The 12673-nt window shown below is 43.6% G+C and overlaps 1 protein-coding gene across 1 annotated transcript; it reads right to left on the reverse strand.

Annotated features, from left to right (window-relative positions):
- Positions 1 to 1160: 1160 nt before the first annotated feature.
- Positions 1161 to 5743, reverse strand: GPRASP2 (G protein-coupled receptor associated sorting protein 2). The gene is made up of 4 exons (XM_003803510.3): positions 5626 to 5743; positions 4993 to 5064; positions 4592 to 4669; positions 1161 to 4316 (listed from the first exon to the last, which is right to left on the reverse strand). Exon 4 carries the CDS (start codon positions 4010 to 4012, stop codon positions 1502 to 1504), a length of 2511 nt encoding a protein of 836 aa, XP_003803558.1. The 5' UTR covers positions 4013 to 4316; positions 4592 to 4669; positions 4993 to 5064; positions 5626 to 5743; the 3' UTR covers positions 1161 to 1501.
- Between the last annotated feature and the right edge of the window lie 6930 nt (positions 5744 to 12673).

Here is a 12673-nt window from a genome sequence, read left to right on the forward strand (position 1 = left end):
ACATTTTAATATGCGATCTAGTTTTCTATGTGATGTCACATTCTTCTCTGTTTCACCTAATATAATCAATAGAATTTTTTTTGAGATGGTGTCTCACTCTATTGCCCTCAGTAGGTGCCATGCTGTCACAGCTCATAGCAACCTCAAACTCTTGGGCTTACACAATTCTCTTGCCTCAGCCTCCCAAGTAGCTGGGACTACAGGCAACCGCCACAATGCTTGGCTATTTTTTTTTATTGTTGTTGCAGTTCTCATTGTTGCTTTAGCTGGCCCAGGCCGTGTTTAAACGCACCAGCCTTGGTTTATGTGGCTGGTGCCCTACCCACCCAACCATGGGCACCACCATTTTTTTTTTGAGAGAGAGTTTCACTTTGTCACCCTCACAGCAACCTCCAAATCCTGGGCTGAAGCAATTCTCTTGCCTCAGCCTCCAGAGTAGCTGGCACTATAGGCACCCACAACGCCGGGCTATTTTTACAGACGGGGGTCCCACTTTTGCTCAGGCTGGTCTTGAACCTGTGAGCTCAGGGCAATCCACCAGCCTAGGCCTCCCATAGTGCTAGGATTACAGGCGTGAGCCATGGCGCCTGGCCTTTAGAATCAATATAATTTCATGTCAATAAACTAATTTCAGCTGCTACATGGTATTTCCTTACCACTTTACTTGGTCTACAAACATAAAAGAAATCCTACTCCTGACTCAATTTGATTGGTGCACTACTCTTTCAGCCTTTACATGGTATTGAAACAGCACTTGTACTTTGAACTGTAAAATGTACAGATTCGGCATATTTAATTCCTCAGACTGGCCTCATCCCAAATTTCCAAATGCATTTCTCACCAAACTTTTACCTATTTCATGCAGACAGAGTAAATCCATGCTACTGGCAGATTTTCCAATTACAGTTTTCTTTACACTACCACTGCCAACTTCCAAGAATGACCTAATTACTTCCTTGTCCTACCTTTCAGTGACCAATTTAAGTGAGTTCTTCTCTGAAACATTCTTCAGGTTATCAGAGTTTACAGTAATCTCTCCCTTCTTAAACTCAAAGGATGAGATTTTCTAATGAGCTTATATTTGGTATAATAGTAATTAGCTTTGTTAGTAAGTGTGCACAATGTATGTGCACCTGGTTTTTAAAATGAAGGGTCATTAATGCCAATTTTAACACACAACTTTATTGAAAACAGACTCAAATAGAGAACCATATATTTAAACAACGAATAGCAGGGTAGCTTACTCCAGTGATTCCGTTCATTGGAAGCTTAATACTGAAAAATATTGCAATCTGGACAAGACAAGTATCAACAATGTTTACAGCTCTAAGAATTCATTTGGCATTCACAAAATGATCCAGCGCAGAACAAGAGTTTGACAAAGTTAACATCAGCATTGGAAATATATAAGTTACAACATGAAACCAGACTATGAACACCAAAGCACTACTCAGGTCTCTTTGGGAACATAAGGCTGATAAGCGGCAGGTGATTAATCATATTAGCTTTGTTGTCCCACCTCAGGATCTTTCTGATTGTCTATTTGAGCTTGTAGTTGCTTAGCTAACTCCTCAAATTCACGAAATGCAGAAATAAGTGGCTCAAGATTGAAATCATCATCAATTAAGGACATCCTTCCTTTTTTTATGATGTTACTGATATTGTGAAACATTTTAATAACAATTTGTATATTCTCATTTGTCTCTTCTATGTTAAAGAGACCCACAAATATTGAAAGAGCTTTGGCACTGAATAGTTTTTTTGCCACAGCAGGATTTTCAGACAAATTCAGTAGCATTTTCAGAACATGAAACTTTGTTCCTGCATTGGCTGTGGTCAATAAGGAGAGAAACCCAGACATATAATTGGCAATCAGTGTGTGATAGTCAGTAGTCACAGTAAGGTGTCTAAGCATCCTTATTCCAGTTAGCTGCTCAAGGGAATTCACACCATGAGCAAGGGTTTCCTCACACACTTGACATATGAATGTCTCAATCATGTTTAGATTTGGATAAGGTGGTGCCATGTGAATCATATTTTCCAGAAAACTTGTCCTAACTCGGGAGGACGGATAATTGAGCAAGGTTTCAATAAGTGAGACAACTCCAGAATCTCGAATGAAATCTCGGGTAAATTGAGAAGCACTTCTCATACCCATTGCAATTTTAGATATTTCATGAATAAAAGGATCACGAATTTTGTCCATTAACAAAAGGAGTTCTTCGAACTCTACAGAACCAATTTTAAGCTCACACTGTATGCAGTTGCAGGACCAGTTCTCGGCCTCTGCACTCTCCTTAGCCCTAAGATGCTCTCGAATTTCCTGGACTGACCGGTAGGAAGGGTCATACTGAAAGGGGAACTCAGAGTCAGGCAGAGCAGATTCCTGCTCTTCCCCTTCAGGGCTAAGTTCTGCCTGTTTGGGCTTTGCCTCAAATATTTCAGAAGCCTCTTCAGGAATTCTAAATGGGTTAGTGGAAGGGAAGCCAACCCCATGACAAGGACCAGGTTTGAATTCAACAGTAACCTCATCCCAGGTTTGGGGCCTAGAGGATGTATTAAGCTCCTCCTCAGCTGAATCTCTGAATCGGTTACTGGCCTTGTAAACAGGATTAGGATTTAGGTCAAAGCAAGCCTCATCTCTATCCCAGAACCAGGACCCAAATACGGCCTCTTCTTCAGACTCTGGCCTGGCCTCTTCCCTAGCCACAGCCCCCAAGCTGGACTTTTCCTCAGCCCAGAACAAGGATCCACCAATGGCCCCCTCTTCAGCCCCTGGCTCAGACTCACAGGTTGCTGAAGCTCCAGCCTCCAAATTGGACTCTTTTTCCGCCCAGAACCAGGATCCAATAAGGACCTCCTCCTCAAACCTGGGCTCTTGTTTGACTCTATCACCGTTACGAACATCCTTCCGGGCCCTAGGTTTCAGGATGGTATTAGGCTCTTCCTTGGCTCGGTGCCTGAATCTACTATTAGCCTCTTCTCCAGGCATAAACCAGGACTCCTTATAAAACTCATCTTCAGACTCAGATTCAAAACAGTCCTCTCTCTTTGTCCTGAGCTTGGGCCTAAAATTTGCCTCTTCCCTGACTCTAGGCCTGAACAAGTTATTGGTATTTTCTCCAGCCCAAAACCCGAATGGGTTGCCAGCCTCATCCTCAGACCCAGACCAGGAATCAACGTAAGGTTCTTGCTTGGATCCGGGCCTGGACCTGGGGTTAGTCTGATGTTTAGCCCTGTGCCTGGATCTGGTATTGGCCTCTTCCCTGGGCCATGATCTGATACTGGTCTCTTCCCCAGCCCAGAAAGAAGACACAGTAGAAGTCTCATCTGCTGACCAAAATCCAGACTCATTCGAGGCCTCCTCTCTGGCCCTGGGCCTAGGATAGCACCAAGACCCCATGTTAGTCTCATCCCCTGGTCCAAACCAGGATTGGATTCCTTTCTGACCTTGAGAGCCAGGAAAGGTTTCAGAATCCATGTTAGATAGTTCTCTATCCATAGAGAGGCCCTTAGATTTACTAACTGACCCAGACTCAGTACTGACCAGTGGCCAGGCAACAGCATTAGTCTGGGACACTCCCTCTGCCTGTGACATTGCCTCAGCTGCAAAGTCAGTCTGAGCCCACGCATGTACTTCATTCTTGGGCCTTGTCCCAGGAATTGCCTTAGTCTCAGCCTTAGGACGTGTTCCACGTACTGCCCTGCCATCAGTTTTGGGCCTTGCCCCAGCCATAGCCTGGGTCTCAGTTTTGGGTCTGGCCCCAGTCATTGCCTGAGCCTCAGTCTTGGGTCTTGCCCCAGACATTGTCTGGGCCTCAGTTTTGGGCCTGGCCCCAGGCACAGACTTGGTCTCAGTTTTGGGCCTTGCTCCAGTAGTTCCCTGGGCCCTAACCTTGGGCCTGACCACAAGAGGGACTTCGTTCTCTCTCTCAGCCCCAACTGCAACCTCTTCCCCAGCCTTCTTTTCAGGCTTAGCCTGGGAACTAGGCTCAATCTCGGCACCAGTCATGATACAAGTTACAGAGATTACGCAGTTAAATAGTCCTCCCTCAGTCTCAACCTTGATCACAGATGTGTCACAGGTTTGTTGCTTTACACGCCGATCTTTTGGTAATTTAGGATATGAGTTTGGCAACAAGAGTTAGAGTCAATCAGCCACCTCCCCACACACAGACTCAGTGGGTGAGACAAAGTGCAGAAGAGGTGCAAGCAAGCTGGGGGAAGATGAATGGCTCTTGGGTGGGTGTAGAACTTGTTGAGGGTGGTAGTCAGCAGCAACCCCAGCACCACCAAAGCTGCCACTAGAGGTGGATCTGGGAAGAGAGAATGAAATGGGGCTTTGAATCTCTTCCAGTTGTTTCACCCATGCAGAGACTTACACAGAGACTGGTGTTGATGCTGAGTGCGACAGCTGGGTTATGAGAAAGTCTCTCAGGCCCTGCTGCCTGCTACAAAACAAGTACAGGGATGCAGGAAAGTGTGCTGGATATGGGAGGGGCTGAGGAGTCCCCAGACTAGACCCTGATCAGTCCCAGACCAGCTGTGGTCTTTAATACCCTACCCAAAGTGTACCCACTCTCATACCAACCTTCATTGATGTGGTGAAATTTCCCCCTCCTTTTCTTGTTCACGTGGTGTCAAGCCCCACAATCAACAGCAAGGGTTCCTACAGACAAATAAACACATAGGAAAAAATAGAGTTTCACTGCTGTGAAGAGAGGCACACATATTAGCCCTGAGACAAATATCTGTCTTCCATTCAAGGGTCCAATCTGTCCAGTGGTTCCTGTTCTCAGGTCTTCTCCTCCCATCATAGCCCAATCTACACCTACCTCAATATTCCTAATTTTCCTGCAAGAAATGGACAAGGGATGCTGTGGCAATGTGCAAATCTAGCAGAAAGTAGAAAGAGTCCTTCACCCACTTGGGTTAAAGCCACCTGCCATGCTCTTCCTCTATAGCTACCCCCTGCATTCCCCTCTTTCTCACCAAACTCCAGAGGTTTGAGCCAGTGTCCTCCTCTTTTCCTTTCTTGCAGAACTGACCAGCCTTAAAGCAGGCCTAAGGATGAGAAACACACAAAAAGGTAAGACAGTTAGGAAATGAGGGCAGCAGTTGAGCACTTAAGCAGTTGGGACAGATCAACGCCAAGGACAGAAGTCCCCATATTATCTGTCTTTCAACATTCAGGGTCCTGCTGGTGGAATATTCTCTTCTCATTGAGGCCCTGTTGCAGTTTGCCAGAGATAACAACTCCTTCTCTTGACGTCATAGTCTTCCCATTACTCCCTTCTCCAGTTCTGAGGATTCACCACTAGGTGCACTATATCCCCTTGCTCTGCGCAGCATAAAATGGGGGAAGGGTGTCGCATATTCTAGAAAGCAGGTTGTGAAGTAGTATTTGCAAATATGACTCTCATCACTCCCACCTCCAAAGCCCATCTTTTTTTGCCCCCACCTGGCCAGGGTTGGGAAGGAAGATGGGGGAAGTGCCTGGAAGGCTGTTAGAGAGGGGAAGATGAGCAGTGTTTCTGGATGCCAGACCTGCTCTGGTCGAAGTCACCCCACCCCGATTTGGGTCTCCAGTCAGTGCCTGATGCCTGCCCCCCAAACCCTACACACCTCCAGAAATCCAGGCCATTTTCGAAATCCTCCTTTTTCTCAAGCCTCTCTTCTACAGATGCTCACTGTAGCCTGTCAGAATATGCCAGACCTACCGCGCAGACAGGAGACTTTGACATCAACTTGGAGCCTGTGGGAAGGCACAGCACCCCGGACGCGGGGCCCAACGAGCACCTTACGGGAATCAGGGCTGGAGTAACAAACGCCACCCACCGCCCGCCGGCTGGGCAAAGGGCTCTACACAGCCCCTGTCCCCAGCGGCCTTCCCGGGCACCCCCCAGCCCATCTCCCACTTCGCCATTCCTTCTGCAGCAGCCTCCCCCCACAGCCCTCACTGGGGGCAGACACCGGTGAGGGCGGCGCACGGGCACCTGGAGAGCTGGCTGGGAAGTGGTCAGCGCGGTTCACCTACAGACTACCTGATGGTGCCGCTCTGGCCACCCCCTCCATCCTTGACCCAGCCTGTAGTGGCCACCTCCCCCTCATCTCCAGGGGTCCCAGTTCCCGGGCACTGCACACCTTCCTCGGGGACGGGCTCCAACCGAGTCGCCTCCTCCTTGCCGGGCTGCCAGGGTCTGGGGTACAGGCTGCCAGCTGGTCAACAGAGGGGGACCACCCACGCACCCCCCAACACACCCTCACTTGCCTTCCCAGGCTCAGGGCCCAGGTCGTCGGCCTCCCCTCCTCTCCTCTCCTCTCCTCTGCTGGGTCTCTGCTCTGCTCTGGCTGCTCACTCGCCCGGATTCCCACCGCCTTCCGTGCGATCAGAATTGCAAAGAGGCGGCCCGCCCCCCACGCCCGCCGCTGCAGCAAACTGGGCAGGGGCTACGCAGGATGCGGCAAGAACCGCTCGCCTCGAGGGTGTCGGGAAGGGGGCGGAGGGATACGGCGCGAAGTGCTCGACGCCCCCTCCCGGGCCCACCGTAGTTCCGACCAGAGGTGGGCGGGGCCACCAGGATCCTGAGCCTGAGGGGCGGGCTAGCACCGGGCTGCCTCGGTAGGTGGTAGGGCCCCCGCGGACCCTAATATGGAGACCACCACCACATTTCTGGTGTTGCTATAATTCGGGTACCAGCGGGCGGCGAGGGGCGAGGGGCAGGATCGGGGGCTGGGAACTGCAGTGCTGGAGGAACAGCGGATGGATACCAAGCTGCCCCTTGGTATGTCTGCACCCCACACTCTGACTCGCTTTCCCGCTCCCCCTTCCTGGACGTTAATAGGGGAAGGGTGTCTGGTCTGCAGGCTCTGAAGTGGAGGGTCTCGGGCCAGGTTGCCCTGGAGGTCTAGGGTGGCCCTCCATGGCTTTTGTGTGTCACTGCTTTGTGGAGTGTCACCTGCTCTTAAGTGAACTGGGTGGGAGCTCACAGAAAGGCCCCACCACTGCCTAGACCTGACCTCTAACCCTAGGGAACTAACCATTGGTCTACACCAAGAGGCATTCATTCTGCCAGGCTGCTTTTTCTCATTCCAATTGACATTGTGCTGTCACCAGCTGCTCATAAATGAGGGCCTTTCCCTGTCAGGATCACACAGTCCTTTCTTTTTGCTGCCCAATAGCCAAGCGTTAGGCACCAGGTAGGGTTGACTTGGTCCTGGTTTCTTTTCATTCTATGGCACATCTCTTAAAAGGCACATGCACGTCCTCATGATACTTGGTTGTCTGGAAATGTAGCAGGCGTTCCCATCAGCTTGGATTTCAGCCACCTGCCATATTACATGCCTTCATTTGCCAGTCATTCTCAGGGGGACCCAGTATCCCCTGTCCTTGCATTCACTTCACTAAGACACAAATCTGGTTGTTTTGGAATTCTCCCTTTCATCCTCACATCCTTTCTCTACTGTTAAACCCCTCTCCCTGCCTGCTGCATGGGACAGAGTAATGTGGTTAGTCCTACAGTTAATGATGTTGTGTGCTGTCCATTTTAAAAGTCAGTCACACAGAATCCTCATTGTGTTTGACAAGTAGCTCTACCCCAATGATGTCTATGTCCTACTGAACATGTAACATGTTATGTCACCTGGCAAAGGACAATTACGGTTTAAAATGGAATTAAGGTTGCTAATCACCAGAATTTAAAATAAGATTATGCTGGATTATCCTGGCTTATGTAACCACAAGCATACTTTAGATGTGGAAGAGGGAGGCAGAAGAGTCTGTGTCAGTGAAACAGCAGAGAAAACTAGACAGGTTGTTGTTGTCTTTGAAGATGGAAGGAAGCCAGGAACCAAGGAATGTAGCCTTTTGTCAGAACCTTGAAAATACAAACAGATCTCCTCCTAGAAGCCCCAGAAGAAAAGTAGCTCTTCTAACACCTTGGGGTTTTTTTTGGTGCAACTTTTTTCCAATTTCCAATTTCCAAGACTATAGGGTAGTGAAATTGTATTATATTCAGCTATCCCATGTGCAGTAATTTCTTATAGCAGTAGTAAGAACCAACCACATACTCACCATCCTGAAGAAGTCTATTCCCCTGACTTTCTTAACTGTGCTTCAATCTCTGGGGAATCTGTTTTGGAACTCATCTCTTACACTAGAGCCACACGTATCCTTGTCTTTGTTGTTTTATTTACTGGCCCTCAAGTCTCATCTTGGAGAAAGTACCTTTTACTTGAAAACTGCTAATATCTTCCAGGATGGAAAGGGAAGCCTATTTTTACTATGAATTTTCATATGTTTTCATACCTGTTTTTTTCTATTCTTGTATGTAACTGTGTAATATTTAGATGATAGGAAGAAAATATCTTAGGATGATTCTGTACTGTGTCTGGAGATGAATGGATATTATCTATTAGATGGGAACCACTTTATCTGTGTTGTTTAAATGGCTTTTGATGAATGGTGGAGTTTTCTATTTATCTTTGTTGAATAAATGAAATACACCAAGTACTGTAAGAAAGCAGAGAAACAGTTCAGCAAAGGAAAAGAACGCCATACATGCCCACAAATCCCAAAAGACCTCAGGTCCCTTTCTGCCAAGCTTGGAATTTACCTGAGAGAGTATGCTGTAGCACAAAAAAGAAAAAAAAAAGATATATATATATATGTATTCCAGATTCTGTCCTAGAACTCTTTGTCTAAACTCTTAATCATGAAGAAATTCTTCTTTGCTTTCTTCTAAAAGCTTTATGGTTTAAATTTTATAGATAGGTCTGTGGCCTGTGTCAAGTTTACTTTTTTGTGTGTGGTGTGAGACAGGAGTTAGGTTCATGTTCTTCCATATGTACATGTATTCCACTTGTTCAGACATCATTTGTTGAAAAGACTTGCCCCTGGTTTGATTCCTTGGTAGAAAAGGCTCATGGTTTCATAAGTGTGGATATATTCCTGGGCTGTTCCACTGATCTATGTGTTGACCCTATGCCATTACCAAACATTCTCATTTGTTATAGCTTTTTAGTAAGTAGTGGATGGAGTCAGATAAATACGTCTTCCAATAGTGTTCTTCTTTTTCCAAATTGATTGAGGAAGCTCTCTTCCTTTTCTTTTTTTTTCACCCTGGTTTTCTCATTTTTTTTTCTCATCATGGATGGGTGCTGAAATTTGCCAAAATTTATTTCATCTATTGAAATGATTACATAAGTTTTCCTCTTCATTTTGCTAATAGAATGAATTACCTTGATTTTCAAATGTTAAGCCAATCTCATAATTCTGGAGTAAATTGCATTGCTCATAACTTTTATATTTTTATTACAGATTTTTGTATTTAAATATTCAGTATCCACTTACTGGCTATGGTGGCCAGTGGGTACCACTCTGGACAGCACAAATACGGAATTTTTTTTCATAGAAATATTTCATCATAGAAAGTTCTGGCAGACAGCCCTTCTCAACAGCGATTTATTTCTAAAGCATAAAGTTGATGATATTACTCCCTCACATCTAAAACAATGAGTTATTGACAGGTATAGGACTCTTAATCTAGCGTCAGTATGCCTCTTGACCTCCTTTTATTATTATGTTTCCATGCCTTTTTATCTCCTCTTGTCAGCTTATTTGTAGCTGCAGAGTGCTCACAATTTCATTGTGCTATCTTTTATATTACTCCCTTCTGGAATGTCTTGCCATTTCTCCCATACAACTAACTTTTATTGCACCACAATATTTTGCTCTAGTCCTTTCTGGTTGTTGTAGAGTCCTTTTTTTCTCTTCCCATTGTATAAGGAGTTAGCCAAAGTCTTGTCACCAGATAATGCACACACCATTTTCTAAAAAGAAGACTTCCTGAGAAAGTGTAATTTCACTACAAGTATAGTTTTTATGCTAAAACTTACTGTAAGTTTATGCTAAGCTTTAGGCATAAACCCATCAAAACCTTTCAGCATGTTGAACTTCTGGTTCTGAGAAAGGTGATTCAAGAACAAGGAACTGCCAAGTCCTAGAATGTGGTTCTCCTTAGTGAAAGTGTTTGGGCTACTTGAAAAGGAAGCTGTTTAGAGGCTACTGCTGTTTTCTACCTAATTTCTAAAATACTGAGCTTCTGTTTTACACGGAGAGATTAAATATTCTTTGGAGGGCGTGCTTTTTTATTTCCTATGTATGATATAGCAGTTTTCAGTGAGCATAAGAGAGAAAATTTGAAGAATTTTCTATATAGACAATAATGTTATTTGTAAACAAAAACAGTTATTTATTTCTTCCATTTCTGTATACCTTTTACTTGATTTGCTTGTGTTATTGCATTAGCTAGGGCTTCCATACAATGTTGAATAGGAAAGGTGAGAAGGAACATCCTTGCCTTGTTCTTAATCTTAACAAGGAAGTATGTTGGCCTGGCACAGTAGTTCACGCTTGTTAATACTAGTTCTCTAAGGTGGAGGTGGGTGGATTGCTTGAGCTCAGGATTTTGAGACCAGCCTGAGCAAGAGCAAGACCCATCTGTACTAAAAATAGAAAAGTTAGCTGGGTATTGAGACAGATGCCTTTAGTCCCAGCTATTTGCAAGGCTGAGGCAAGAGGATCACTTGAGCCCAAGGGTTTGAGGTTGCTGTGAGCTATGATGCCACAGCACTCTACTCAGGGGCACAGAGTGAGACTCTGTCTCAAAAAAAAAAAAAAAGCATCTGCTTTCCCACCCTTATGATATTAGCTGCAGGGTTGTTTTATTTTTGTAGATATTCTTTATTAGGTTTAAAGAGTTCCCTCTGTTTTAGTTTAGGTTGGTATACCGAAACACGGTAGACTGGGTAGCTTAAACAATAGACATTCATTTCTCACAGTTCTGTAGGCTGTTAGTCTAAGATCAAGGTACCAGCATATTTTAGTTCCTGGTGAGGTTCTATTTCTTGGCTTGTAGATAAGTGTGTACACATGACCTTTCCTCAATGTGTTCATTTGAAGGTAGAAAGAAAGGGAGAGGGGAGAGAGAAAGAGAAAAAAAAAGATATTAAGCTTTCTGGTGTCTTTTTGTAAGTACACTCATCTCATTATGAGGTTTCATCCTCATGATGTAATCTAAACCTAATTACCTCTAAAACCACCCCTCTTCCAAATACCATCCCATTGGGGTTTGAGACTTCAACATGTGAGTTTGGGGTGGGGCAAACACATTCAGCCGTAACACCTCTATCTCCAGTTTTTTGAGAGTTTTTATTTTTTTTTTTGAGAGTTTTAAAAATCATGAATGAGTGTTAGATTTTGTCAAATGCTTTTCCTACTGTTTATTAATTGAATCATATCATTTTTTTCTTCTTTAGCCTTTTGATGTGATGGATTATTATTGATTGATTTTTAAATTTTGAACCAGCCTTGCACAACTGGAATAAATTCTACTGGGTTGTGGTGTATAATTCTTGTTGGTTTTGGTTGGAAAATATTTTGTTGAGAATTTTTACAAATATATGGGTAAGGGATATTGGTCTGCAGTTTTCCTTTCCTGTAATGTTTTTGTCTAGTTTTGGTATTCATACAATTTTGACCTTATAGAATTTTTTTTTTTTTTTTTTTTTTGCAGTTTTTGGCCGGGGCTGGGTTTGACCCTGCCACCTCTGGCATATGGGGTCGGCGCCCTACTCCTTTGAACCACAGATGCTGCCCCCTCATAGAATTTTTTAGGAAGTATTCCCTTGGGTTCTATTTTCTGAGAGAGATTATGTGGAATTATTATAATTTATTCCTTAAATGTTTGGTAGAATTTACCAGTGAACCCATCTTAGCATGGTGCTTTCTCTTTTGGAAGGGCATTAAGCATTGATTCAATTTCTTTAATATTTATTGCCTTAGGCAGATTATCTATTTTCCATGTATTAGTTTTGGTAGACTGTGTCTTTTAAGAAATAGTTACATTTCACCTAGATTATCAACGTTTTGGAAAATTTGTTCATAATATTCCTTTATTATCTTCTGAATGTCCATGGGAAGGCAGCGATGGCCCTTCTTTTATTTCTGATATAAGTAATTTATTTTCTTTTTTTCCTAGTTAATCTGGCAGATTGGTACATTAGTACTAATAGTACATAGTATGTTACTCTTTTTGAAGATTCAGCTTTTGTTGTCCTTGAGTTTCTGTATTCCTTTCCTGTTTTCAGTATCATTTGTTTCTGCCCTACTTTTTATCTCTTTTATTCTGCTTACTTCAGATTTAAGTTGCTTTTCTTTGTATAGTTTCCTAAAGTAGAAGCTTAGATTACTGGTTTTATATTTTTCTTCTTTTCTAATACATTCATTAAATGCTATGAGTTTAAGCACTTTTTCTGCATTCTGCAATTCTGATATATTGTGTTTTCGTAATTATTTCAGAATATTTTAAAAATTTTCTTGCACTTTAGGACAGAGTATTTCCAATTCATCCCTCTCATGCCTTATAACATTGCTGTCATTCATTACACTTATTTATGAATAGGTTGTAATTACCACATATATTGTTGCTAATATTATTGTTTTGGACAAACTTTTATCTGTTAAATCAGTTAAGGAAAAGAAAAATACAAAAATTTGTTTTACCATCATCTATTTCTTCTCTAACATTCTTTCTTTATGTAAACATGAGTTTCTGACCTATATAATTTTCCTTCTCTTTGAAGAATGTCTTTAACATTTCCTAAAAGAAAA

This window comes from Otolemur garnettii, unplaced genomic scaffold, assembly GCF_000181295.1.
Source record: "Otolemur garnettii isolate 467f Iridium unplaced genomic scaffold, OtoGar3 scaffold00319, whole genome shotgun sequence".
Lineage (NCBI taxonomy): Eukaryota > Metazoa > Chordata > Mammalia > Primates > Galagidae > Otolemur > Otolemur garnettii.

What these genes read in the sequence shown, in the direction of transcription:
- GPRASP2 (XM_003803510.3), bottom strand. Translation starts at nt 4,012, where the DNA reads ATGACTGGTGCCGAGATTGAGCCTAGTTCCCAGGCTAAGCCTGAAAAG.